Source organism: Hippocampus zosterae, chromosome 7 (genome assembly GCF_025434085.1).
Source record: "Hippocampus zosterae strain Florida chromosome 7, ASM2543408v3, whole genome shotgun sequence".
NCBI classification, from domain to species: domain Eukaryota; kingdom Metazoa; phylum Chordata; class Actinopteri; order Syngnathiformes; family Syngnathidae; genus Hippocampus; species Hippocampus zosterae.
Window position 1 is genome coordinate 18108335 of NC_067457.1, and position 26596 is coordinate 18134930.

General features: G+C 44.7%; 2 protein-coding genes and 1 long non-coding RNA gene across 5 annotated transcripts in view; 1 reads left to right on the forward strand and 2 right to left on the reverse strand.

Moving 5' to 3' along the window:
* Positions 1 to 1614: 1614 nt before the first annotated feature.
* LOC127603558 (uncharacterized) lies at positions 1615 to 5832 on the reverse strand. The gene is made up of 4 exons (XR_007963091.1): positions 5711 to 5832; positions 5426 to 5541; positions 3689 to 3836; positions 1615 to 1878 (listed from the first exon to the last, which is right to left on the reverse strand). It is a non-coding gene; the product is annotated as an uncharacterized LOC127603558 (long non-coding RNA).
* Positions 4288 to 16026, forward strand: LOC127603516 (collagen alpha-1(IX) chain). 3 transcript variants are annotated; one of them, XM_052069831.1, is made up of 37 exons: positions 4288 to 4439; positions 5726 to 5797; positions 6043 to 6172; positions 7675 to 8071; positions 8621 to 8701; positions 9464 to 9481; positions 9773 to 9862; positions 9950 to 9985; positions 10331 to 10402; positions 10488 to 10532; positions 10622 to 10657; positions 10919 to 10942; positions 11030 to 11083; positions 11300 to 11371; positions 11630 to 11668; positions 11827 to 11883; positions 11982 to 12035; positions 12111 to 12164; positions 12240 to 12293; positions 12370 to 12423; positions 12499 to 12552; positions 12641 to 12694; positions 12817 to 12870; positions 12960 to 13013; positions 13208 to 13252; positions 13327 to 13380; positions 13450 to 13503; positions 13607 to 13660; positions 13767 to 13838; positions 13952 to 13987; positions 14069 to 14113; positions 14206 to 14238; positions 14367 to 14513; positions 14595 to 14649; positions 14718 to 14912; positions 14992 to 15078; positions 15242 to 16026. In XM_052069831.1, the coding sequence occupies exons 1-37, from the start codon at positions 4319 to 4321 to the stop codon at positions 15445 to 15447; spliced, it is 2859 nt and encodes a 952-aa protein (XP_051925791.1). In that variant the 5' UTR covers positions 4288 to 4318; the 3' UTR covers positions 15448 to 16026. The 3 variants fall into 3 exon arrangements, with proteins under 3 accessions (XP_051925791.1, XP_051925794.1, XP_051925793.1); XM_052069834.1 differs by lacking the exon at positions 11630 to 11668; XM_052069833.1 differs by lacking the exon at positions 9464 to 9481.
* A 1582-nt stretch (positions 16027 to 17608) lies between these two features.
* Positions 17609 to 26596, reverse strand: part of LOC127603553 (collagen alpha-1(XXII) chain-like) — a 33623-nt gene continuing 24635 nt past the window's right edge. Inside the window, 26 exon segments of the mRNA XM_052069901.1 lie at positions 17609 to 17807; positions 17911 to 17988; positions 18734 to 18916; positions 18998 to 19064; positions 19155 to 19334; positions 19409 to 19453; positions 19541 to 19576; positions 19648 to 19719; positions 20949 to 21002; positions 21119 to 21172; positions 22165 to 22218; positions 22540 to 22584; positions 22662 to 22715; positions 22806 to 22859; positions 22980 to 23033; positions 23166 to 23219; positions 23330 to 23383; positions 23466 to 23519; positions 24160 to 24213; positions 24585 to 24698; positions 24771 to 24806; positions 24945 to 24989; positions 25100 to 25153; positions 25234 to 25269; positions 25350 to 25427; positions 25973 to 26017. Of these exon segments, the coding sequence (XP_051925861.1) occupies positions 17614 to 17807; positions 17911 to 17988; positions 18734 to 18916; positions 18998 to 19064; positions 19155 to 19334; positions 19409 to 19453; positions 19541 to 19576; positions 19648 to 19719; positions 20949 to 21002; positions 21119 to 21172; positions 22165 to 22218; positions 22540 to 22584; positions 22662 to 22715; positions 22806 to 22859; positions 22980 to 23033; positions 23166 to 23219; positions 23330 to 23383; positions 23466 to 23519; positions 24160 to 24213; positions 24585 to 24698; positions 24771 to 24806; positions 24945 to 24989; positions 25100 to 25153; positions 25234 to 25269; positions 25350 to 25427; positions 25973 to 26017 (1848 nt within the window). The 3' untranslated portion in view covers positions 17609 to 17613.

The window sequence follows — 26596 nt, forward strand, 5'->3', positions numbered from 1 at the left end:
GGTTCGATTCCAGCTCCGGCCTCCCTGTGTGGAGTTTGCATGTTCTCCCCGGGCCTGCGTGGGTTTTCTCCGGGTGCTCCGGTTTCCTCCCACATTCCAAAAACATGCGTGGCAGGCTGATTGGACCGCTATAAATTGTCCCTAGGTGTGAGTGTGAGTGCGAATGGTTGTTCGTTTCTGTGTGCCCTGCGATTGGCTGGCAACCGATTCAGGGTGTCCCCCGCCTACTGCCCGAAGACAGCTGGGATAGGCTCAGCACCCCCCGCGACCCTAGTGAGGATCAAGCGGCTCGGAAGATGAATGAATGAATGAATAAAGCCCAGCATTAAGGCGACATTTCGGACCTCAGTTTGCCTGTGCTTCTGTAAACAGCACTAATGGGAGCCTCTAGACCAGTGGTTCTTAACTTCTTAGAGGTACTGAACCCAAGCAGTTAATATGCACATTCACCGAACCCTTCATTAGTGAAAAAGAAATAAATATATACCTGTATATATAATTATTCTTTGCGATTAATTGATCGATCGATTAATTAATTAATTAATTAATTAATTAATTGACTCACTAACTCCTTTATTTAATTGAATTAACTAATTAACCCCTGCGATCGATCGAATCCTGGTTAAGAAGCACTGCTCTAAACTGAGTGAATTGGTGAGTTCAAGGGCACGGCAAGTGAGAGTTATGAAAGAACTCGTCAATGCACATCATGGTGGAACAAGATGACATTTGCGGGTGGGGGGGGAAGCATCTCATTTTAAACATAAGAATAGCAATTCAATTCAATTAAGCAGCACACAGTCGGCTGATGGCTCATTCGCCTGACTTCCGCGTAGGCAGCGGGGGGGGGGGGGGGGGGGGGCTCAATTTCCACGCTGAAAGCGAGTGCAAAAGGTTGTCTGCGTCTATATGTGCCCTGTGACTGACTGACGACCAATCTTGGGTATGGTCTGGGCTCCAGATTCTTGTGAGCCTGATCAGGATGTGCGGTATAGAAAATGGACAGGTGCACAGTAGATGGATGGATAAACAACACATTCTAGTTGATAGATGAAATGATTCACGTATTTGGCGCTCGTGCTGCTTATTCAAGGTCGGTGACGCAACAACTTATTAGCGTTCGTTCTTAGCGCTCTGCTCCCGTCTTCACCTTGCTTTTAAAAAGCCAAAGTCAATCGCAGCTTTTTCCCGCATGGCATTCTGCCATCGTCCTGGAGCACTCTTGATAAGGATGGAGCGCTATTGATTTTTTTTTTCCTTTTCCCAAATGTCCGACATACTACGAGGATGAAAAGCCCGGCAGATTTTCCGAAGGGTTTAGGGCGTCGACTTCCAGGTTCATCCAAGAGTAATAAAACGAGATAGCAGGAACTACTTTCATCACGTTTAATTAGAATCTAATGTTATTAAATAATATTTCCGTACGCCTGACAGTTATAAGGCCGTGCGTTTGAATTCATCCAGTAATTCTGGGTTTCACACTTTGTAAATCAATCTGAGAACGTTAACGTTTTTATGGGCAAAGTTTTAAAAAACTTTGCCCAAAAGTGATATTTTGGGGAATTTTGCAAAGCCCAACATTAATGCAAGCTTTAAATTGGTGTCTAATTCATGATGAAGCAAGATTAAACATAGCACGGCGCTAACGTTCTACTCAGTCAGAAGAGCCGCACATCCGACAAATGCATTGGCACATTCCATCAGAGCCTACTGACCTTGATGCAGTTCAACTCGGAGATGTGACCGCGTAACCTTCGGAGTTTACGCGTGCGCCGACCTATTGTGACGTTGACATTTACAGGAAAGATCCAGCTGGACTCCAGCTCAAGGGCGGAGCTCGTTACATCCTCAGGTGCATGAGTGTGCAAGTCATGTGGTCTGCTGGGAAAAAAAACAAAAACAAAGACTTATTGTTGTTGTTTTTTTCTTTTTCTTACTGCTGGCTCTGTCTGTGCTTGCGCCAACTCTCAATTAACTTAACTGGTCGCATGGGGTCAGCCGCTGTACTATCGGCTCCCTCTTGCTTACAAACCCGCTATGCTTCGGTCATTATATTGTCCTCTGGTAAAACGGTTCACGCATTTCACGTCTTTGAAGAGGTAACAACGCTCAATTTTGATTGAGACTATGAGACGGTTATTGCGCTTTTGGTTGTTAGAAATGCAAGACCTAAGTTGTACGCTTTGGAATAACCGCCTTGTAAAAATATCATTTCTTTTAAAAGATCAAAACGCTCCTTTTCCTGTTAAGCAGCTGTTGCGAACCCCAAACAAATTCACGGCTTAAAACCATCAATGACATTTGCCAAGGCCTCAAGGTCTCCATGAAGGGCCCTGTTGACAATGGGAGCCAACCGGTTGGCCCGATCCTGTAATTGAGCTTTTTTGGAGCGTGTTTCACGTCAGCCTGAATGATGTGCGTTCGCACACACATGTGGCATGCGTAGTTAATAACAAGGCGAGTTGATGTCAACGCAACAGGGCGACATGCATTCCTCTGGGAAATTGATGCCAACACGTGATTATAAAATGCACGTATCATCACCTGGCGCGCTGCTGCTTCTTCGCTATTACAAGGACAATTATTAAGAGAATCACACAGACCGCACGTATCATTAGGAGGCACCCAAGAGAGGCAGGAAGAAAAAAAATAATAGAACCAGTTTACACACATTGGGCCTGGGGCTCAAGCATCTTTTTAAGTGCGGTCATAAAACGTTGACACCACCCTCCCTAAGAACTCCTGGCCAATGGGAGACCATTAAGCCAACTTTTATTTGGCTTCCCAAAACGCTTCAACAGCCCCTACGTGGCCGCTCGCACTCACTCGTCAACATGCGCAGGTAGGACCCGGCCCGAGGGGTGGAGGATTCTAATCTACTTCGGCTCCAGCATCCGTATCGCATCGCCAAGCCTCCATCGCGGTGAAACATGGTCTTCTGCTCCTCCACTTTGAACAGGTAAATAACTGGCGCCAGATCAATGTCAGGGCGGGGTCATCACTCAAAGCTTTGTCGTGACCTTCCACAAAGAGGCTCGGTGAAAGGTTATTTCCGGTTTCTCTTTACTTTTCGTCGGGTCACAGGCAAATATGTGGCGGGAAACTAAAAATCCTGTCACTTTGTAAAAGCGGGGGGGGGGGGGGGGGGGGGCTTGTCATGATGTTAAATGGCCTATGGGACTGCCCGGGGCCTTACTTTTAAGCACATTTCGAATACAAGGAGGGACTTTAAAGAAGAGAATCTGTTTTTAACCTTATTTGGAAGGTTCTCTTAGCATCAAAGTGGGACAGTTTGAGGTCAGAGTCCATAGAAAGATGCACTTCTAACCTTCTTGGGATCCAAATTAGTTGTGGAGCCAACTAACTAATGTGCTAGTTGTGCTAACTAATGTGCTAACTAATTTATATTTTGCATTAAGGGCACTGATCAACATAACAGAATTCGTTTGTCTTGCATGAAAATAAATGTGTCCCTTGGAGGGAACATTTTTTTTTCTCTCACATTCCATTTTTTTCAAGCGGTAAATATCACCACATAAAAAAATTAGGTGTCAAGTGCGATGTGATCATGTGGGGAAAATGCTCATGATAACTCAAATGGTTTAAAAAAAAAACGGTTGTCATCATCGCCTACGCAAGACCCATTTCGAAAAGTGCCTGCATGGAAAAGTGACAGATGCGGCGGTACCTTCGAGATGGACTGAGGTAAAAAGAGACCCTGAGGGGGTTCAAAGATCTTCTCGGAGGCCAACGTCTGGCCCTGCAAAGACCTCGCTGCTGACAAGGCCATCAGTCATCTCCCTTGGCATTTCACTCACACGTCCATTCACACTTATCTGCAAGAGAGTTAACACCGGGAGAGGTTAGGCCCTTGACGACACCTGCGGAGCGTCAGTCTCTCCGATGGATGAGCGGCAGGCTTTTATAAATCTCTGGGTGTGGATTTGGGAGTGGATTTTTAACGATCCAGATGTATTTGTATTTATTTATATTTGATCTATAAAATGTCATTTCACACGGTGACAATAAATTGTCCATAAATATCTTTGTAATGCAAATCATAATGTGTCGATCTGCTGCAAAAACTACTGCTGAGAGGGACTGACTTATCACCCCCCCCCCCCCCCCCGACTTGAGTATCGGTGGCTAATATCGGCGGCATCTGCGAGTGGGTTGCAGTCTCTACTTACGAAGAGGCGCGCTGCATCATAAATAGACGGATTTGAATATTCTGCCCTTTTGTGCAGCCAAATAACATGATTGGACACGTGATTCCTCTGGTAAAGGTCCAGCTAACGTGCCGACTCACAGTCTCTCAATGAGCTGTCTTTCTTCAGTTCCAAATTCTTGTTTTCTGTGCAGAAGGCAGCCGTGTGCTGTGACGGCATGGACGTACTTGCCCGTCTGCGTGGCCCTCCTGCTTGCTCCTGCACTTGGACGTAAGTCACCGCACAGTGCGATCGATACGCGTCATATTTACACAGCCGAGATTTGCTTTCGCACCTCTCGCAATGCATTTCAATTCGATCCCAAGTGACAAATTCAAAGCCGGATCTGGTCCGTTACATCACTTCTTGTGGCCCGCTAAAGGAAATAAAGAGTGTTGATTGTTTATTTTTTTTTTTTGCTGATTGTCGTTCCTTTTTTTTTCATTTTGGTAGAAATCAGTCCCAGGAAATCCCATGTAACATAAATTGAACGCCTCAATATTTGGTTGTCACTACTTTGAATGAATGAATGAATGAATACTTTCCATGAGCGCCGATTTCAAATTCCATTTTTTGTTCATTATTAAGTGCATTGAAATTTGTTTTACATTTTTACATTTGCTATCGGGCCAGTGATATATATATACTCAAAAAGAGCAGGCATTGAGTGTATACATCATAAATCATCACGGCCCTCGGCAAAAACTATGACAAACGCAAATAGGACTGTGCAGGTGTACCTAAAAAAGTGGCCAGTCAATGTATATGATTCATGTTCAATCCTGTGCCATTGCCGGGTCATTCTCTTTATCATAAACCACCAAGCAAAGGCCCCAAAATAGCTTCCACGCTTTTGTGGTCTGTTTCGTGCAGAGGATTAAATCCGATTAAACATCCTCCTGCGACAGTCCCAACAATCCTATTGTCTGCACTTCTTTAGGGAAAGCCGTAAATGTATTATGACTGCAGTAAGCTGCAGATCGAGTGCCGCATTATTATTATTATTATTTTGTTGTTGGTGTATTTCAAAAAGTGCACGCGGGATGCCATGTGACAACTTCATTGTGGTCCGTGGCACAGTCGTTACAGTAATGACTGGCGTTGCCCGTGTAAAGCGACGGCAGACAGTAACTTGAACGACTTGAGTGTGCGGTTAGATAAGTGTTTAGTAGCAATAATTAAAAAAAAAAAAAAAGTCATGAGAAATTCCGTCTCACCGCTCGGTTTCATGTCTCAGCGTTTATGTGGGCTCGGTGAAGGGCTTCCAGATGCGTCTCTGGCTGACTCAGGTTGTTGACTGGGGTGACTTCAAATGGCTGCCACCAAAGGGACTCTGGGAAAATAGAAAAAAATAAAAAAGACTAAACTAAGCATTATAATGTATTGAATCCATTGTATTCACAGTCTCTAATTTGCCCAAGAATTGAAGGCTGCATGGAAAGCTAACGTTTTGCAAATACTCAAGACAATAAAACATGCATGTGTTTACCCCGACGTCATACCTTCTGTCCTATCAGAACTGGACTTTAACCGACTGGATGGCGATACTGTCTGCCCACCTATGAGAAGCGGACAGGATGATCTTCCAGGTGAAAAACTCTTTGTACACCATCCTCACTTTCAGATATCGCTTGCCGGGCAGTCGGAAAATCCTTGTGGATAGGGTACTGTACATAGCCATGTGAACCACTAGACTACCAGTGGCGAATGATTCTTTCTCCCTTTGCTTCATCATATTGAAAACAAAAAAAAAACACTCGCACAAAAAAACATCCAGATTAACTACTGCATACTAGCTTTACGCTAACCAATTCTACGCATTTCTACTGCTTAGGTTTTGATTTGATCACCCAGTTCCAGCTGGATGTCATCCCCCTTAAAGGCGTGAGGAAGGTCGAGGGCTCCTCTCCTCTCCAGGTGGCCTACCGCCTGGACCGGGAGGCCAACTTTCAAATTCCAACCATGTAAGTCCAATTTTTCAGCGTACGGTTTGAAAGAGCAACTTAAAAACACACTTGAATGTCGCCGGGTGCGCTCCCGTTGCAGGTGTTGCATTATTACAGGTCGGCCGCAGATTTTACACTTCATGGCGAAGGGGACACGTAATTGATCGTTGAAAACGTGTCTGAACGTATTTGGCATCTAGCGGGCCGCAAAGGGATGTTTTATGATGCATTTCAGAGGAGACGTTGGAGAAACAAACCAGAAAATAACCAGAAAATAAACTACTAACTACAGTGCATCTTTTGGACCAAATCAGACTACATCACACAAAAACAGCTTCCTGGGGACAATTCTTGACACGTCATATTTGGCCATGATTTATCTTGTGCTGCATGCGCTGCTTTCAGGACTGTGAAACATAAGCGGGATAAATAACGAGTGCTGACAAAATCACTAGCTTCCTGTAAAAAATTCACGAGCTCGTAATTAAAGGTTGGACTTGGCAGTGTGTCCGGATTAGCTTTTTTTTTTGGAGGGGTGGGGGGAGGGGGCTTCTGTAGCTTCAAATCAGCTGCGGTCTCCAACTGAGACCCACCAAAGGATCAAGATTAGAAAAAAAAACTAATATTTACGGTAATCAAGCAAGTGAATCTGAACTCCTGGCTAGCCTAAAAAGGTCCTTAAAAAGGTTCTTAAGTCATTAGAAGTTTGTGTCTTGCAGCCACTCAATACGTATGTAGATCGCTTGGCGCTTATTTGGTTTATCAGGAACTTGCAGCTTTCCCCGCAGTAAAGGATGCCTTGAAACAGCAAACTGTTGAGTCACTTTTGTCAGTTTTGCCTTGACGCTATAAGTTGTGTGTGTGTAATGTATGCCTTCCTATTGGGCGATTATCGCTTCGTATTAGAGTTTTTACCGTAAGGCGCGATTTCACAGAAGTGAATTAAAGAGTTTGTTCAGGTAATGGCACTTTACCTAATCAAAGCTGCCACCCCTTCAGCCGCATTGACGCTGATCCTCCCGCAGGGCCGGCTTGATCACAAGCCGTTACGTAACGCTTTGGCTGCACTGTCACTGAATGCTAATACGCCTTTACTGTCTCTCCAATCCGGCCGCTGCTACTTTCAAGTTCGTCCTCGCCGAGGTGTTTGACTGTACATCCCCTTATCCTTCTCCTTCCATCTGCGGGGCAAATGCAGCACATACTTGAGAGGTTCAACACTAGAAAGAGCTCCGATTGTTTTAATTGGCTAACAGGAAACGTATTTTAGTGCCTCACCTTGGTTGTTTACAAGACGATTAAAAAAAAAACATTAAAAGCAGGCCGCAGAAATGAATTCACCACCTACGGTGAAAATGGCTCATTTAAAAAAATAATCGAATTGCGATTCTGTTTTCCTCGCTTGCTCGTTTCCACGCTTGTCACAACGAGAAAATGGACGAGTGAGAAATGTTGACTTCTTTGTACACTTCATCGATTCGGATGATTTTTAAACCCCACTTTCCTATACGTGGACCTAGGCTGAACTTTCCCCGTGGTTTCCCCGATGAGTATTCCTTCATGGTGACATTCCGCATGATCAAGAACACAGTGAGCAAGGTGTGGAACGTCTGGCAAATAGTCGACGAGGACGGTCGCAAGCAGGCCGGGATGAAGCTCAACGGAGACCAGCAGTCCCTGGAGTACTTCCTGACGAGCCCTGACGGCAACCTGCAGACCGTCACCTTCTCTGGCCTGTCTGTACTCTTTAACACCAAGTGGCACAAGGTGATGATCGGCGTCGAGCGCGACCAGGTCACGCTCTACGTGGACTGCCAGCCCGTGGACCGGAAGCCCATCAAGGGCAAGGGGCCCATCAACACGGAGGGAGACACTCTTCTAGGCAGGCTTGACGCTGATCCCGAGGCCTCCGTGGTGGTAAGCAATGTTATTGGATTGCCTTTGGTAAATGATGCTTTCTGAACGCCTACCGTATGTCCGATTCAAGTATGAATTGTAGAATAAGTCAATACCAACAACCCATAGAGGGCGCTGCATCAAAACGAATTCTGGCTTTGAGCTTTTTCAGTCAAGAAAACCACTTTTGGTCAGTGTCTGACTTAGGTGGGAATTTCTACGTCGCTCTTTGAGGTAGTAAAAGACGAAGAAGCACAGGTTAAAATATTATCAAGAAAGAAATTAAAGTTGACAACACACATCGGCGCACCAATTGAGTCCCTACTGACGCACTATAACGGAAAAACTGCAAGCCTGTTATCTGCTTCCATATACCAAATACTGCACAGTGTTATTTTGTCTTGAATCAGAAAAGCATATCGTGATTGTCAAGGAAAAAGTGAATTGCCCCCCCCCCCCCCCAAAAAAGTTCTCTCAGGTCAACGGGGGCGAGGGGGGGGGGTATTTTGGTATTGATTGATTATTCACTGGCTGCATGTGTCGTGACACTACGTGAATGTATCGTTTCAGTTTGAGCTCCAGTGGATGCTGATTCACTGCGACCCAAGGAGAGCCCGGCGAGAGAACTGCAATGAGCTGCCTGCCACCGAGGTACGTGGGGGGGGGGGGGTTCCACATGTGCTTTGCGTCCTGCTGCGGTTTGTGGTTTTCGGCAAAACGAGCCAGAGGCAGAGATGGAACTGTGCAAGCGTGTAACCGACACGATGATGGAACGAAGAGGCGTAAACCAAGTCTGAATGCAAAGTTAGCGAACGAGGAACCCCCCTCGTTATAAAATCTTAATTGGTTAGATGCCTGCATGCCTTTGGTTAATTCTGCGTTGCTGTGGTGAGCAATTCATTTGGATTTTAGCCTGAATTGGCATTTAAACAACAATGAACTTGTAAAAATGTGGACATCGCCAAACCGCGTTGAAAAACATTACGCGCATATCCTCCTGGATCTCATTTTCATTTCATCCAAGCATGCCTGCTAGCCTGTGGGACAGCAATTATTTCATTAGCATGCTTGTTACTTTGGTTATTTGGTCGCTCATTGAGCAACTTTTGCACCTCAGAAAAGCATCGAGAGGAGTGTCATAAAGGCGACACAGTAACTGTATCGATGTTTGCATCTACGCCACGTGTTCATTCATATGCATTTGCCTGATGAGCCGCAGGATAACACGTCGAGGGACGGTTGTTTATCCCGGGAATGGTTGTATGACGGGCTCTGTATTGAAATAAAAGCATGATAACTCACTGCAATGATTCTTAGCAGATGCGCTTCTGCTGGCTCTTACGGGGACGAAGGGGTGTGTTGACTTTCACTAACTCAGCTATTTTTTTTTCCTGATTTCTCTGGCTCCTTCAGATGTTTGCCAATGCGGAGGTATTTATCTATCTACTCTACTTTGTTACGCTTGAACTCTTGTTTCAACTCTTAGGTTGCTTGATCGCCTCATTGCTTTGTTCCAAATCCAATTCACGAGATGGTTGAAGAAAAACATTTTGTACATTTTACACACGACGGCCGAGTGGCAATATTCATTTGAGATGTCATGATTTCTAATTTAGAGTAGAATACAGCACATTCAGAAATCGACCAAATTGGCCATGTGTTTCATCACTACATAACCAAAAGCCACTTTAATGACTGACCGCCCAACATTACCCGTCACAGCCCGACAGATCAGTCCCAGGGCCCCCCGGTGTCACCGGCCCTGCAGGTCCTCGGGGTCCTGCAGGAGAAGACGGCAGAGATGGACGAGATGTAAGAATGCTCGTTATAAACATTTGTGTTCTATGTTGAAAGTTTTATTTAGCAGTGCTGTTATCGACCGTTTTAACTCATCTCCAGGGTGTTCCGGGCTCTCCTGGCACGCCGGGTGCAGCTGTAAGTATAAAACAAATGAACCGCCCCCTTTGAAAATAGGACCGTTCTTCCCCCCTCTATGGCTTTACTTTTTGGTGGCAACTTCTAAGACTTCAGAGTCGCCAGTTCAACGCATAATCGGTGCCGCAAACGTGAAGCCGAACTCGATCGAGCAAACGGTTAGCTCATCAGTCATACAACTCGAGTCCCAAACAAACGGAGAAAAAAAAAAGATTGATCGTCACTGTCGCAACCTTTGCGCGGTCGACCAACTGTGCGGACGAGCGAGATAAAGCTCTCCGATTGGCGTTGTGTGTTTGTGTGTGTGTGTGTGTGTGTGTGTGTGTGTGTGTGTGTGCTTGGTAGGGCAGCAAAGGTGAGCAGGGGGAAATTGGACTTCCGGGACAGCGAGGCCTACCTGGTCTTCCGGGACCTGCTGTAAGAAAACCCCTCTATGACCATCAGCAATTTTTTTTTTTTAATGTCTGCTAAACCGCCATGGTCATCTATTTGTTAACTGCAGGGTTCTCCTGGCCCAATGGGTCCTCGAGGGCTAGTGGGCGAGAGAGTAAGGAACCATTTCAAACTCTCGATCATATTCCAGTACTAAGATGGCACAACAATTAAACTTGACACTTTCCTGCACGGGCAAATTAGGGTCTTCCTGGTTTTCCCGGACCTGCAGGTCCTGCTGTGAGTGAACGCGATTCTTTTAACAACCAGTGGAAGGTCTAAATCGGGGCTCGCCAACTCAGGTCCTCCATGGCCCCCCGCCCCAGTCCGACGTGTTTCCCTCCTCCAACGCACCTGTTTGAAAGGATCAGGCTCTGGAGGGGTGGACACATCTAACATGCACGATAGGGGGGCCCCCCGAGGACAGGAGCTGGTGACCCCTAGTGGAAATCCTCAAAGATGAAGTAATCAAATCTCTTCTATGCCGTTGTGTTTTTACAGGGCCTGGCAATTGAAGGACCTGCTGTACGTGTTCACAACCTACCGGCTTTCCAATATGCTCTTGTGCAGTGAAGATCCCGCTGTAACTCACTCTCCGTTCGTTTCCGACAGGGACCGCCAGGGAAACCGGGAATCCCGGGAGATGAAGGGAATATCGGACCTGAGGTCAGAGTCGGGGAATGAAACAACCATTTCAGATAAGAATAAATGTTATTCTAAGTAGTCCAAGCAAATCATAGTTATTCTTTGAAACAATACTCTGAGATATTCCCTCCTGTCAAATACACCCCCGGTCCAAAGGTTTGGCGCAGGTTTTTTTTATCAATCACGTTCGAAAAATCCGTAGTTTTGGCTTGAAAGTTTTGATGACATGTCTTGCAGGGTCCCCCAGGACCCAAAGGGGCTAATGGAAACCCAGGACCTCCAGGGATTCCAGGACCTCCTGGTCCAGTGGTAAGAAAAGCCCGACGGAGGTCATTTGTTCGGTGGTCGTTTCCTGGGTGTCGAATTTGGATTACAAGATGTTGGTCAATGCATGTCTGCCATGCGTCTGTTGGTCTATGTCAGATTTATTGACACGTGGATACTTTTCTTCTCAAAGTTCTTCATTTGGTGATGCTGCCCACGGGGAATCTCTGTTTGGGATGTTTGATTGGTCTAAACATCTAAAGCCTCTTTGGATGTTTGAGATGTGACTCTGCTGTGTTTTAGGGGCCGCCTGGTGCCAGTGGTGAGGGAAGTGGGGAATCTGTGAGTGTCTTACTTTGCACCCTGTCGTCACGTTTCGTGGATGCATGGCTGCGAAATTGTTAGATATTATCTCCTCAATGATGCGACGAGCCACTGGGTTGTTCTTTCTTTATTTATTCCCCCCCCCCCCCATCGGTGTGTCTGGAATATATTTGTAGTGCCCTGCAGCCTGCCCTGCTGGACCCCAGGGACTGGCTGGGCTACCGGGCATGAAGGTGAGAAAAGCTAATCAGGAAATGCTCTCGGCAAGCCTTGACTTTTGAATTCAAATGGCAAAATACAAGAAACGGATTATTGGATTGTTGCCTTAAAGGGACACAAAGGTATGCCGGGTGAAAATGGCAAAGATGGTCTACCTGGAGAAAAGGTATACCGCAAACAACATCGACTCCAAACAGTTTTATTTCGTGTGAATATGCGATTATATTCATTGATTGCGCAGGGAGACACTGGACCCGAAGGTCCTCGAGGTACGCCGGGTCGCATGGGAGATGACGTAAGACTACCTACCTGTGTCTATCCACAAAATGCGATCATGTCTCCTATATAATATGATCACCGTTTGTCTCAGGGACAAAGAGGACCCATTGGATTACCCGGTACAACTGGAGAAAAAGGAGACAGGGTAAGTTCAACAAAAAGTTCGGATCATCAATTCAGGATAAAGATTTGTATCTTGGTAAAGATCGCTTCCGTTCCAGGGTCCTCCAGGTTTCAACGGCATGCCTGGACCCACCGGCCCACCTGGGGCTCCCGTAAGCAATCTTGTTTTGCCAATTACACCAATGAGGAGCTGCGGATAGTGTTAATGAATGCGGTTCTGCCCTCAGGGTGTGGAGGGATTGCGTGGACGTCAAGGTTTGGAGGGACCCAAAGGTGATGAAGTGAGTAATCCAATTTGAACACGCCGCACGATATGATTTCAAATGCTATTTCCCCATTTGTCATTTATGATTGGACTGTGTTGATTAGGGAGCAATGGGCCCTCAAGGAGAGCAGGGTACTCGAGGAGAAAAGGGAGATGTTGTAAGTTGGACTGATTGGTTTTTCAAATATGAATGAATTTTCTGCATTTTTAACAAAGCACTCACAATTGTGGTGGTGGGGTTTTTATTTTTTGTTTGACTTGTGCGGCGGGTGTATGTCAGGGAGCGCCAGGCAAAGATGGCCTTGATGGAATTTCTGGAGTTGATGGTGCCAAGGTGACTTTTCAGCTACACATAAATGAATACATGTTGGAATGTGTATTCTCGGCTTTTGCGTGTGACTCAAATGTCAATATACGCAACAGGGAGAGCCTGGTCCAGCCGGAATAGTTGGTGTGAGGGGCGTTGTGGGTATTCCGGTAAGTCTGCTTAATATGTGTTGCTTTAATAATTCCTAATTGAAAGGCTGCTTATGCTTTTTTTTTTTTTTTTGGAATGCTACATCTTGGACGTGGCGCCATTGTGGTTCACACCATAATCAGATTCTATGCATGGAAATACATATTATATTTGGCCAACATATTTTAGGGGTATTTTCTTTTATTCTCTTCAGGGACTTCCTGGTAAACAGGGAGTAGTTGGACCTTCTGGTGAAAAGGTACTTCTATTTTTTAAACTTATGTCTCATGTTGAATAATGAAGTGTCCGAAATAATCATTTGGACATCTTTAGGGTGACACTGGTGCTGATGGAGCCATTGGGCCAATTGGACTTCCAGGCAAAACTGTGAGATTCATACATTTGAACACTCGTTTCATGTTTGCTTGACATTAACGCATGTATATTTGGGTACAGGGTGAGGCCGGAACACCTGGAGTAGATGGAAAACCAGGAGATAAAGGGTCAACTGTGCGTTGATAGTTACTTATGACAACAAGGTGTATGGAGGAATAGCCGTGACAATTGCATTATTGTCCCCCCCCCACCCCCCCAACCCCCAATACATTTTCAGGGTGAACCAGGGAAACAAGGTCCAGTGGGGCCTGCGGGTCCTCCAGGCATCGAGGTAAGACCTTTTTGCTATTCATTATATCATTGGGACTGTGCCAGAGTGACATTCCAATGACAAATGAACAGATTGCTTTAAGGCGGTGTGAAATTGGTTGTCACAGGGTGAAAAGGGACAAAAAGGCAACAGTGGGGAAAACGGAATCAAAGGTCACACTGGACACAAGGGGGATCAGGTAAATCAGTAAATTTCCCCAGTGTGGGACGAATAAAGGATATCTTATCACTATTTTTTCTTCCTAAAAGCAAACAAGAGTCAAAGCATATTTATTAATTTTTTGGGTTGTAGGGGCCAATGGGACCAGAGGGACCAAAAGGAAGTTTGGTATGCCTATCGCTTTCGGGACATATCGTTGTTATTATTTAATGACTACAACATATCCTTGCAATGTTCTTTTGTGATTAGGGTGATAGAGGTCTTGCTGGAGATCCTGGAATCAAGGGGGACCAGGTATGTTTCGTAATGTCACTGCGACATTTGACTTAATATTCGTTGGAATAAAACATGAAGCCTACCTTTTCTCTTCTGTCATCTGTATCAAGGGCCCACCTGGTATTCCTGGAATTAAAGGAGAGGTATCAATGTTATTTTAATGCTTGGGAGCACCATACGTTTTTGTTTTTTTTAATCCACGAGTAGGCTGGACATAAAATTATTGGTAGTGTCAGAGTGGACTGACATTGATTTCCACTGTCCTCCACAGCATGGCGCAAAGGGCGTCAGAGGAGCAACCGGAGCAGAAGGCAGACCAGGTCAGCCAGGCCACGAGGGTTTGGCTGGTCCAATGGGAGCCCGAGGACTCGAGGGAGAGCCGGGATTACCTGGAGCGCCGGGTCCCAGGGGTCTGCCTGTAAGTGTTGCACCTGCCGACAGTGCCAGATGGTACCCTGAAATATAACATGTACTGGTACTAATACTTATGAACTCACAGGGTCCTAGAGTGAGTGATGAAAGGCTTCGGGATATGTGTTCGGCTGTTGTTGAAGGTAGTTTGTGCACTTTGACTTGACACCTAGCGGGACAAATTGACTTGTTGTTTCTCTTGCCTACACAGAACAATTAGCAGAATTCATGAAAGATTTTTTAAAGAGGCCCGCTGCCCTGGGAGCCCCTGGCATCCCAGGACTAGCCGGACCGCCGGGCCCTGCCGGAGCTGACGGAGCGCCGGGACCACCGGGAGCTCAAGGGCCGATGGGTGCCAAAGGCCACCCGGGATTCTTCGGGATCCCGGGTGCACCGGGCAAGAAAGGTCAGTATGTACTGTATGTGATAAATGAACACTGACGTATGCAGAACCAAGACTTGAGTCCAATGGCTGCTTTCTGTAGGTGATCCTGGAGCTAAGGGAGATAAAGGAGAGAAGGGCGAAGCCGGTGTGGGAATCAAAGGAAGCGCAGGACTCCCAGGTGCACCAGGTAAAACAGCAGTTCCCATGCAAAGCAAGCCATGAAAGAATACGGCGATATAAAAATCAACAATTTCCACTCATGCTTGGATGAACATGCTAACACTAGTTTGGCTAGTTGGTTACCAAGTGATGCCAAATAATGATAGAAATTTGTTTTAACGCTACCTTACGTGTTGCAGGCGCTCCTGGCATCGGCAAAGATGGCAAAGACGGAGAACGTGGAGAACAAGGAAGCCCCGGTGTCCCAGGAGCTGCCGGTCCAAAGGGTCCTCCTGGTCCACCGGGCCTTTGTGACCCATCAACCTGCATAAACCGAAACCCAGCACCTCTCTTCATGTACGGCGGGACGAAGTCGGGCGCTTATAAAAAAAAGTGAGACATCAGCGCTCATTTGGCACACTCGGGTCTTCAACTTTCAAGCGACAGCGTTTCTTGGCTGGTCCACAAGTCTAGTTTTGATCTTCTTGACGAGTCTACGTTGGAACTGCGGATGGTAGCGACACAAAGGGAATCAAGACGAGGCACAACTGTAGAATTTGTATAGATATTTGGACTTGCGTGAAACTGTAATGGGAACTTATCGGAAGGTGAGATGCTGCGAAGAATGAGCTTCTGACTTTAGCAAAACAAATATGAACAAACTGTAAAATAGGAAACATTTGTCCGACTACGTTCATTATTTCATTTTCAATCAGCGCATCTTCTTTTACAACTCCAGACAGAGGGGTTTGACCCACTGAGTTTCAATGCAATTACGAGGCAGTTACAATTGAGTGGAATTATCTTCTGGTGCTTTGTCTTTCAAACCAAAACGTCAATACTAAAACTCAATTCACTTACAGTGCAGAACACAGGCTGTGCTTGTTGATGCTGGACGATAACAAAGTTCTTTTTTTTTTCCAAACAATGTAATAAAGCCACGTGTTTTGGAAGTGTTGCATACAGTACCTCACAATCCAAATGTGCATCCTTTCTGTGTCACAACCGCCATGAGTGCTATCATCATATTGCCACAATTATGTCAAATGAATGCTTCCCGGAGAAATTGCCCTGTATTGGACCTAAAGTCCTTAGAAAGGTTAGTCGAGATGTCAATAGATTATAAAATAAATTAGCTGGAGTCTCGTCACCATCAAAGCCTGCGAGCGTGGTTTGAGATGAATTTATTCCAGTCTTGATAGCACAGTACATTACACAAGCCTTTCAAATACGGTTTTAAAACTTTTTAGCACCATTTTCCCCAAGATCAACTCAAAGTATATTGCAGGATGGAATAAAAGGACTTGGGATCAGAATAGGTAAGCAAATGGTTCTGTGTTTTACGAGACATAACTACATAACTGAAAACAGATACCAGACATGGAATCACTGATGTTCAAGTTACGCATCATCACATAAATTAAAATGCATAGCAATGCAATCGTTTTTATAAATTCTGATCTAGTTTGTTGGGGTTTTTGGAAAACGGCTCCTTGGGTTTCTCTTTGTAATAACCAATGGATTTTTTTTTTTTGCGTACATTTTTCCAAAGGAAGCCAAATGCAATACATTTTATACAAAAGTCAACCTTATAAGTTCTAGATGACCAGTACATTTGACAAGAAACTGGGGGACAAATAGATCGGTGTTCTTGGCCGGCTCTTATAAGCTCCGAATAAGCCTCAGCAAAAAGTTACCAAGTGGCACACAAGAAAGTGGTTTGAAGCAACGAGCCTTTCAAAAAAAGTGAACGATAGTCATGACCTAAGCAGTTCAGCACTCAAGTGAATGCGGTAACAAACGTGACAAGTTATTCCCTCTTCAATAAATGAAAACTGCTCGATAAAGTCACTCACTATTAATTCCGCGCAAACTTACTTGCAAAGTCTTGACTTTTTTTTTTTTTTTGTAGAACGAGCCAGATTGTCTCATTAAAAAAACTCTTCCGATCTCTCCCAGAGGTAGAAAAGCTCAAATCAATGATTTGGGAGAGTGGAAGGCGAATTGCATAGCCTTAGGTTTATTGTTAAAGCTTAAACATAATCAAGAAGAAAGGTACCGGTACTTAGACTTACCTCCATTTTGGACAAGCGGGTGAAAATTTTCTCACTCAAGGATACATAAGAAGCACAAATATGGTCTACTATCCCAAAGCCCCAACCCCCCCGCCCTATATCAGTAAAATAACCCCAAAACCGAGAGATTACCCAAAAACTAAAGCGGCGATCTTGCAGGGAGCAGTTGGTGACACTGAGGAAAAAATCTATAGCTCGACATACCTGGAGGGACCTGCATCGTCTCCGAATATATTTTACAGAAAGCATGCGAGACAGGAAAACACATTTAGCTGCCCTCTTTACGCCACATTCCATCTTCCAAAGTCCCCAGTGTCCAATCCCCATCGATTGCAAGCGTCATACCAAAAACACAAAGAAAACAAAAAAAACAACCATCGGCACTTATTACGTCAGTCCTCCAAAAGTGAAGTTGAAATGTTCTTTTAGTCAGACACTACAATGTTCATAAATACAGCTATACTTCAAACTCTTGGTGTCATCTAAAGTTAATTCCCCTTGACATTTTTGGTGTGAGGTCTGTTTGCAAGGCTGGCGTAGTAGGCACACTGGGAAGGGTCACATTGGCCAGAAGGTCCTGGAGGGCCGGGTTGACCGTGGGGGCCGGGGTTACCTGGCTCCCCTTGGGCTCCAGCTTGTCCTGGGCTTCCGTCTTTACCATAACCGGGCATACCAGTTGGGCCTGGGATAAACAGAAGCAATTTAGCCCTCAAGATCGCTCACAACAAAACCCAATAACACCGAGCAAACGGTGTCCAGTCAAAGGTTTTGTTTGTGGTTATCACCTATTGCACCAGGGGGGCCTTGCTCTCCTCTTTCACCAATCCCAGAATCTCCCTTGTCTCCTTTAGTACCCTTTTCACCTGGATGGAAAAATTAAATAGCAGGATTGTGTCATGCTAAAGCCTTGGTTGTCGGGAGCTACGAATCAGTCACAAATACTTTGCCAGCTTTATCCATATCAATGATAAGAGAGATGATACGTTAGTGACTATAGAGGTTTCCCAGTTACAGCTACCAAACTGGATTGAAAATGCATTTCACCTTCTAATGTTTCTCAATTGAAAATCCCTCGGGTGCTTTTTGAAGAGACAACAAATTCCAATGATAAACAATACATTTCTACTGGCTTGGACCTTGTTAATCCCACTTGGGGCTTTTGTTTTACCTAGTTATCAAATTTAGTTGCCATATGTAGATGAAATGATAAAAACAAAAACGGCTCCACAATTCTGTATCACCCGTGTGTTTGGTATGAACTTAAAACATTTGGTAGAAATCATATCAAATTCTGTTTTTTGAAAAGCCCAACGGATTTGGCCACTTCAAACTAAAAGGTGTCACTTTGTCAAGGCTTTGTGAGACTGTTGGGGGGTACACACTGCATCCATCCATCTGATTATCCGATTCTAGGTACGGGAAAACCAGATCTTGGAGGTGAAAGGCAGATGAGACTTTGTGAAATGAGACGGGTTACAAAGAATCATAGGACACATCGAGACAGATGACTATTCATACCCGTGCTCACTAGTGGGAAACAATCAGACACTGGCCACACAAAAGTCAACAGTTGAAGCACTACACCTTTTTAAAAAGCAAGGCGTTTACCTTTTGGACCCATGGGTCCCCTTGATCCTTCTCCGCCATTTAGTCCGGGTATGCCCGGTTCACCGGGAGGGCCAGGTCGTCCAGGGATGCCCTCTTTACCCGGAGCACCGGGTGGTCCCGGGCGCCCCGCCGAACTTTTCACGTGGGCTGGTTGCATCTGAGCCATAAGGTAGGCCAATTTAGCTGGAAGTATAAAAAGAAACACTGCTAGCAAAATGCACTCTTCAGACACGATGAGAACCCCCAGCGGAGGTGCTGCCTCACCATCCAATTGCTTGGCCAATTCCTCTTGAATGAGCCTTCTCATCTGCTCCAGTGATGCAGACTCCCCCTGAGAATATGGTGATGATTCTAGATGACTGAATTATTTGCCAACACGTCATCCATGTTTATTGATAATATCATAGGGATAGTGTTTTACTCTCGGGCCTGGCATGCCAGGGTTCCCAGAAGGTCCTTGAGGGCCAGGAGATCCCACTTCACCGGGTGGTCCAGACATGCCCATCATCCCGGTGTGGCCCTTTCTGCCAGGCGGTCCTGTATTTCCTGGTATACCTGGTTCTCCTGATTGTCCTTTATCTCCTTTAATGCCCGAGTCACCCTGAAATAGATAATAATATCTCTGCTGTGTTTTTGTCCCGAAATTTATGAATGTGAATCAATCCTGGCACTTACTTTTTCCCCCTTAAGGCCACGATCACCTGCTCGGCCCGGGACTCCCTACAAGACCCCAAAGATGTAAAAAAAAACAACTAAATTGCAATGTGTACAGTACATCAAATTATATAAGCTGTTGGTGTAAGATACCTGTTTCCCTTCTGGACCAACAGGACCATGCGGACCCTGGAAATCGGGATGAATGTCAACAATATCGAGGTGTAATTCAGCAATTTTTAACCAAAACATACACTTACTGGAGGACCTTTGGGTCCACTGAAGCCTGGTAATCCTGGATTGCCGGGCTCTCCCCTTTCCCCTCTCATACCCTGAATGATGGCAAAGACATGGCTGTTCACCACACACACAATGTACGATTCTCGTATTTGAGTGCAATCCTAAAACCCTGCTCCTTAGAGAGGTTCCAGCGAGATTAACATTTACTTTAAGGTTCTACACATGGTTTAACTTTGACCAAATGTAGCAAAGGGATGCTATTTTGGGTTATTTCGCAGTCCTTCCTCCTCTTCTTCTAATCTAGAGTTTATCTTCCTACCGCTCAGTTTCCTTTCCTCATCCCTCCTCAAGGCCATTTCTGATTATCTACTCCCTCCGCTGACTGACGTAGTTCCCATCTGAGCCACCCGCCGGCTACCTCCTCTTAGGTAAACCATATATCAGGTCGAGGACCTGGAGTCTCCTTCTCTCTGCGCGCCAGTGGCCATGGCCTGGTCCTTGTATCACCCCCATCACACTCCTTCGCAAGTGAAGCGACATCATTTGAGTATGAAATCACTCAATTACATGGCGAGCGGAGGCTTCCAAAGCTTAAAGAGGACTCGAGTGGCACTTAGAAGAGTGCAACTAAGCGACAGTCACAGAGTGAGTCCTCTGTCAACCTTGAGGAGGTTCAGTTTAAGAGATACCGCACTCATCAACTTTGCTTGTAGCAGACGTGTGCACATTTTTCAGCATGATGTCTCTGATCCACTGGAGAAAGGACACTTTGATCCTCTCCTCTTTCATCTATAACTGCTTCAGACAACAAAGTGTATGCAGAAAAGTGGTGAAGATTGCACGACTGTCTCTGTCCTATGTGTTGTCTTGTGTTATTTTTTGTTATTTTGACTTCAAAATGGCGCCGCGAGAGTGGCTGCCTTTCCAGCAGCTCCTATTTTTTTGTTGTTCTACTTCTTCCTTTCATAACTTTGCTGCTGTGAATCTGGAATTTCTCCATTGCGAGACTAATAAAGGTTTTCTTAATTATCCAACGAGTAATTTCCAGCATTCTAAAGGAGAGATGTATGTATGTCATGGCAAATACAACTTCCCTCATAGCCTGGCAGCTCATCTGCAAGATGAAGCAATGCTTCAAATCCACTTGGCATGCTCTCATTCTTAAAATGTAACTTTTCCCGTTTCCTCTGTAACTTATTGCCAAGCAACATTATATCACCATCATTTAAAGTTGTTTTTGTGATAGCATATTTGCAGATGTTGATGGGTTTTTTTTTTTTTTGTCAGCTGGTATGTCGCGGAGTAGTGACAGATAACTCACTGGAGTTCCTGGGAGGCCTGCTTTGCCCGACGGCCCTGGTTCACCCTGCTTGCCCTTGGCGGAGGGTGGGGGGGGAGACAAAGACAGAGGAAGTGATGGACTTATTTCCATATATCTGTATGTCTTTCCGCTTGATATGACACTGTGCTGAGTCATGTGTTCATGCTCACTGGCTCGCCTCTTGGTCCAACGGGTCCCTCTGGTCCATGAGGCCCCTTTGAACCCTGCCATAACAAAACAACAGTTTGAAAACATGCGCAGAGAAGAATAAAGGTGCTCTGGTCTATATCAGAATCAGAATCATCTTTATTGGCCAAGTATGTAGAACACACAAGGAATTTGTCTCCGGTATAACACGCTGCACTAGTATCATCGTAAACAACAACATCATTGAACCATTTTAGAGTAACCAGTAGTTTTGTAGTACCATTTTGTGGTGCAAGAAGAGTGACTACGTCAGTGACTGTTTAAGGAGTTAATGGCTAGAGGGAAGAAGCTGTTTAAGTGTCTACTGGATTTGGTGCGCATGGATCTGTAGCGTCTGCCTGAGGGGAGTGGCTGAAAAAGGTGGTGGGCAGGGTGCGGGGGATCCAGGAGGATTTTCCGTGCCCTTGTCTTGATTCTTGCAGTGTGCAAGTTCTCAAGAGTGGGTAGGGCGGTGCCAACGATTTTTTCTGCCGTCCTAACTGTCCGTTGAAGTCGGATTTTGTCCTTTTTATCAAATGTTTCATTATTATATTATTATTATTATATGCAAACGCAGATGGAGATGGATTAAGTCCCTTGTGACGAAAAGTGGGACAAAACTCTAATAGTATAGAAAGCTCCTGCAGCGTAATATTTTACACTGCTACACAGTAAATGACTGTATAGACACGATTAAAAGTTATTTTTGGCACTCTGTTCCAAGCTCGTTGAAATCATTGGTGTGCTTGATTCCAAAATATGACAGGAAGCAATGCTGCAGCCTGAAGAATGTTTTGTGTAGTTTTAACAGTCCAGGATTTTCTACGGTGCAATATTTATCTCTATGCTACAGCATAGCTGGGAGGAACCATTATATTTATTCATTATAAGGTTTTCCTTTCTTCTCACTCGATTTCTCTCCGACGGAAATAATGCAACTTTTCTTTCTATATTTGATATACTCATGAAATTACTGACAAGACGTGAGAGTTATATACTTCATTCAACAATATAAATAAAAACATTGTACCTCTTTTCCAGGTTTGCCATCCCGTCCAGGTAATCCAGGCTTTCCATCTTCTCCCTGTTTGACACATGAAATAATAGCTCAGATGACGTGTACACTATGCCACGATGTATAGAACAAACACATGAGCATTAGCCATTGTAATTAGGAATACCATATTTTAATGGTTAATGCATGTATGCAATGTACATCCACTAGCCTGAGGCTGTATTTGTTTATGGAGCGGAAGTGATGAGAGCAGAAGACTTGAAACACCTCTAGATCGTCGATAATAAAATTTACCCGGTAATTCTAAAATGATTGCCGTAGCACCCGTACATAATACATAGTGTATATGTACAGTATGTGTGCATTTTTAGCGCATTTGGGGTTGCCTACCTTTGACCCAGTAGAACCAGGTTCTCCTCTGTGGCCCTTGAAGCCCTGAATGGGAGTATAAAGTGGTGAACTGGCAGCCTTGTGCTCTTTTTCCATGTCTTAGGACTATAGAAGCCACTTACTGGGAGTCCACGGAGCCCAGGGTTTCCAAGTGGTCCAGGTTCACCTTGTTTGCCCTGTCATCAAAAAATAAAAATAAAAAAAGGTGCTTCAACGTCATAGCCTTCGTCAGGTGACATGAAATGAGGCTAAAATGTTCTACTTACTGGTTCTCCTTGTTCACCTTGTATACCGTCCTTTCCTATTTTTCCAGGTGGACCCTGCAGTTGAGTGGAACGCATTGACAGTAAGGAGGACTACAATACTTTTTCCGATGAAAACATTATGATCACGCTGCAGTTAAATGTAAATATTTTGGATGCTTGCATAATGATTCTTACGATCATGCCAGGAAGACCCGGTGGACCCTGGATGCCTTTGAGACCCTCTTTGCCCTATTAAAAACAAACAGACAGAGTCATTAAAAAGATGGAGTACTAGACACGTCGGCTTTACACATTACACAGTGTGACCCTTATGCTGGAGAGCAACATTGTGCGTGGGAGAGAACATAATTCTGGCTTGACCTTCTCTCCAGGGGGTCCTTGGGGACCAGGTGGACCGGGTTGTCCATCATTACCCTGAACACAAACAAAATGATAGCAAATTGAGCAAACGTGTACTGGTTCTGAGACTATTTGGAGCAGGCAAAATATCTCGGGGAAAGAAAAAATGTGCAAGAGCAATTTACCGCTGCGCCCATCATTCCAGCTGGACCAGGGTGGCCTGGAGGTCCAGGGTGACCCTACAAAATAGTATAATGATAAAGAAATGATCAAAACATATCATCGACTAAATATTGCTGTCATGCATGTTTTTCTGCCAACCTTTTCTCCTTTATCCCCTGGCATTCCAGAAGTACCTTGGTCCCCTTTAAGTCCCTGTGTGGATAAATTAATAACGTCATATTTCATTTTCAGGATGAGGCATTTTCTACAAATACACAGAAGCAAAACAAATAATGACTTAACTTTTTAATCGCTTGGGTTAAAAACAACAAAAAGAAACACTAAGCAGAGCTGCAATGTTTGCATTTGGTGATGTGTCTATTCCATGTGTCACATACACAGATCAGCTACACAAACTGGAAAATCGACAGCTTAGTGATGAAGTTTTGCGCCCATCAAAGAAAATACAATCGTGACAGTTTTTATGGGCACTCGATTCTTTCTTCACATGCTGGGCCTGTAAGAGCCACAACGCTGTGGCGTTGCTCCTAGTCATCATGCTAACAACAAGCCTACCCTCCCACTGTCGAGGGAGTGCAATGGCTCATTTGCATGAGAATGAACCACCCACAAATTGAGTTTTGGGCAGAAAAAAAGAACAAAATTATCTAGATTTTTAAAAAAAATCCAATAATTTGATTTTAAGATTAAATATGTATATTTTTAATCTGCTGATGAAATATCAATAAAATCAAAACACAAGTTTGGGCAATTACCTGAGCAAACAAAACAAAATATGATTTAGTATTTGCCGGAGTCAGCGATAAGGAAACGTGTTAATGTGCCAACTTGCCTTTCCTCCATGAGCTCCAGGAGGTCCTTGAGGTCCCGGTAGTCCCGGTGCGCCCTGTAATGACAATCAGTCTTTTTCCTGGAAGACTAACTGTGCCCTAATTGCTCACTACTGCCCCCAGAGGAGGGCCTACTAATGATGCAGACTGTGTCTAAGAGTACATGAGCACACATTTAGCAACTTGGACGTCATGCCTCATTTTAGGCCTAATGAATGCACCCGCGCGCACACAAATACACACTCCATTGACTTTACATTAGCGGAAAGGTGATATTAACAATACTGCGGAATACTGTCGTACTGTCGTATCAGGTCCGCACGATGAAACAACAAACAACATGTGACAAAACAAAAGACAAAAATAACAAAAAAGAACAAAAAAGGATGTCAAGTACGACAGTCGTACTGTCGAATGACTGTCATACTTGATAGCCATCTTGACCATCTTTCCCAGGAGGTCCCTGTTGCCCTTTATCGCCCGGCAGTCCTGGGATACCGGCTGGTCCAGGGGGACCTGCTGGGCAGTCTGAGCAGATGTCCTAAATGATGCAAAAAGAGGCTTTAAATTATATCTTTACATAACTCTCTCCAAGCAAGCAGTGGGCGCCTACCTTAAGTTTGATGTCAGAAAGGTCAGCTGCTTTTCCCTTGAGGAGATGATAAATAAAGTATCAAAGTCAAGTGGAGGACGCCCACTAGGATATGTTGCGGTCATCTACCACCATTCATTCAAAGAAAAACAACAAAATATTAACTGCTTTAGTGTTCATTCGATCAATACTCACAGGCTCTCCAGGTGATCCCTTCTCTCCAGGCCTTCCCGGTAGTCCCTAATTGGAGAATAAGGTGGTGGATTACATGTACAGGATTATTAGCCAGGCAGGCAATATTTTGATTTTAAAAATATATATTTGCAAGAAGGAGACAAGTTAGGACTCACGTTATGTCCCGCAGGGCCATCGGGACCAGGGACGCCAGGTAGGCCCCTCAAGCCCTGAAAATCAAAGAGGAAAAAAAAAACATTCATAAAAATGTACAGAATTTCACAATAACAATACCAGAAATCGAATTTACAGGTGGTCCAGGATCGCCATTAATTCCAGGGGGGCCCTGTAATGAAGACAAAGGAAGATATGATGGAGATATTCTAAATAGCAACGGCGTGAATCTGACTTGCATTGAAATCATACCTGAGGTCCTGTTTTGCCTTCCCCTGGGGAGCCTCTGTCCCCTGGTAACCCTGGCTCTCCGGTTAACCCCGGGGGGCCCTAAAAGACACAAACCAAGCTTATGCCACTTTGCCACTGTTTTTAAGAGAATTCCATGTTTTGTATAATGAATATCAGAAATTCTCAGAAAATAAATGGAGATTAATCTGTTCCATGTTGTATTTGTAGTATAACCACAGAAAAATCAATGCTATCTTTGTTAGCCCATTCATCATTGATTAGTATTCAACTGTCAGACTTCCGTACTAGGCTGAAATATGTGGTTGTTGTAAATACAACAATATGTAATTGTCTTTGTTTTATGTTTAGTGTGCCGATCAACATCAACTGTGTGTGGCACAAACTGCTTGAATTCTCTCTTCTGAAGAAAAGCTCACAATCTGCCAAACTGCTGCATGTTGTGATATTAGTTGTGTTGAGCTTGCTGCCACAATATCGCTGTCAAATCTCAAATGTTTGCGCTCAAGTTAAAAAAAAACTGTGGCTTGTATTTCAGAAAACTTCAAGTCACTCATAGGTTCAAGTACCACTTTATTTCGGTCGGCATACACCGAGAAGAACAACCATGATTTCTTTCTCATTACCTTTGGCCCTGGGGGGCCTTCATTTCCTCGCGGTCCCGGTTCTCCCTGTCAAATCACAAATAACGTCAATTAAACATCTCGGAAATACAAACACCTCATATAAACCTCCTAAAATGCAATCATGAGGCATTAGAAAGTGTGTACGAGTTCATTCTGCATGCACATAAACTGCAAGAGGGAGGGCCTCAGGGCCGCACCTGGCTGCTGTAAAAAGAATGAAATAAATACATGAAAACTAAGCGTGCTTCCTGTTTGCCCACGCCTCGTCAGCAGCTCTGAGGTGGAGGATGTAGACACACGTTGCGCCGCAGCACAAAATGTGCCAACTCAGGCTTGCTGTGTTGTGGTTCAACATGTATGCCAGACAGTGCATGTTGACAAGCACAACACGTGCGAAAGAAAAGAGACTTTGCACAAGAGCTGAAGCCAGTAAAAAGCTGTCACACATCAACATTTACTCATAACTTCATATTCTATCATCATTTCCGGAAACGTTTATGATACAGATGGTGCGCGTTCAATTCGAGGGTAATGATTGCAAACACTTTAATTACCAATCTAAACATAAACTGTAATGATGATGGTGATCATATAGAGCAGCCATGTCCAAAGTCCGGCCCGGGG

What these genes read in the sequence shown, in the direction of transcription:
- LOC127603516 (XM_052069831.1), top strand. Translation starts at nt 4,319, where the DNA reads ATGAGCTGTCTTTCTTCAGTTCCAAATTCTTGTTTTCTGTGCAGAAGG. An exon ending in AAGGGAATATCGGACCTGAG is followed by an intron (nt 11,084 to 11,299) that starts GTCAGAGTCGGG and finishes CATGTCTTGCAG; the next exon opens with GGTCCCCCAGGACCCAAAGG. An exon ending in CTGGAGAAAAAGGAGACAGG is followed by an intron (nt 12,294 to 12,369) that starts GTAAGTTCAACA and finishes CTTCCGTTCCAG; the next exon opens with GGTCCTCCAGGTTTCAACGG.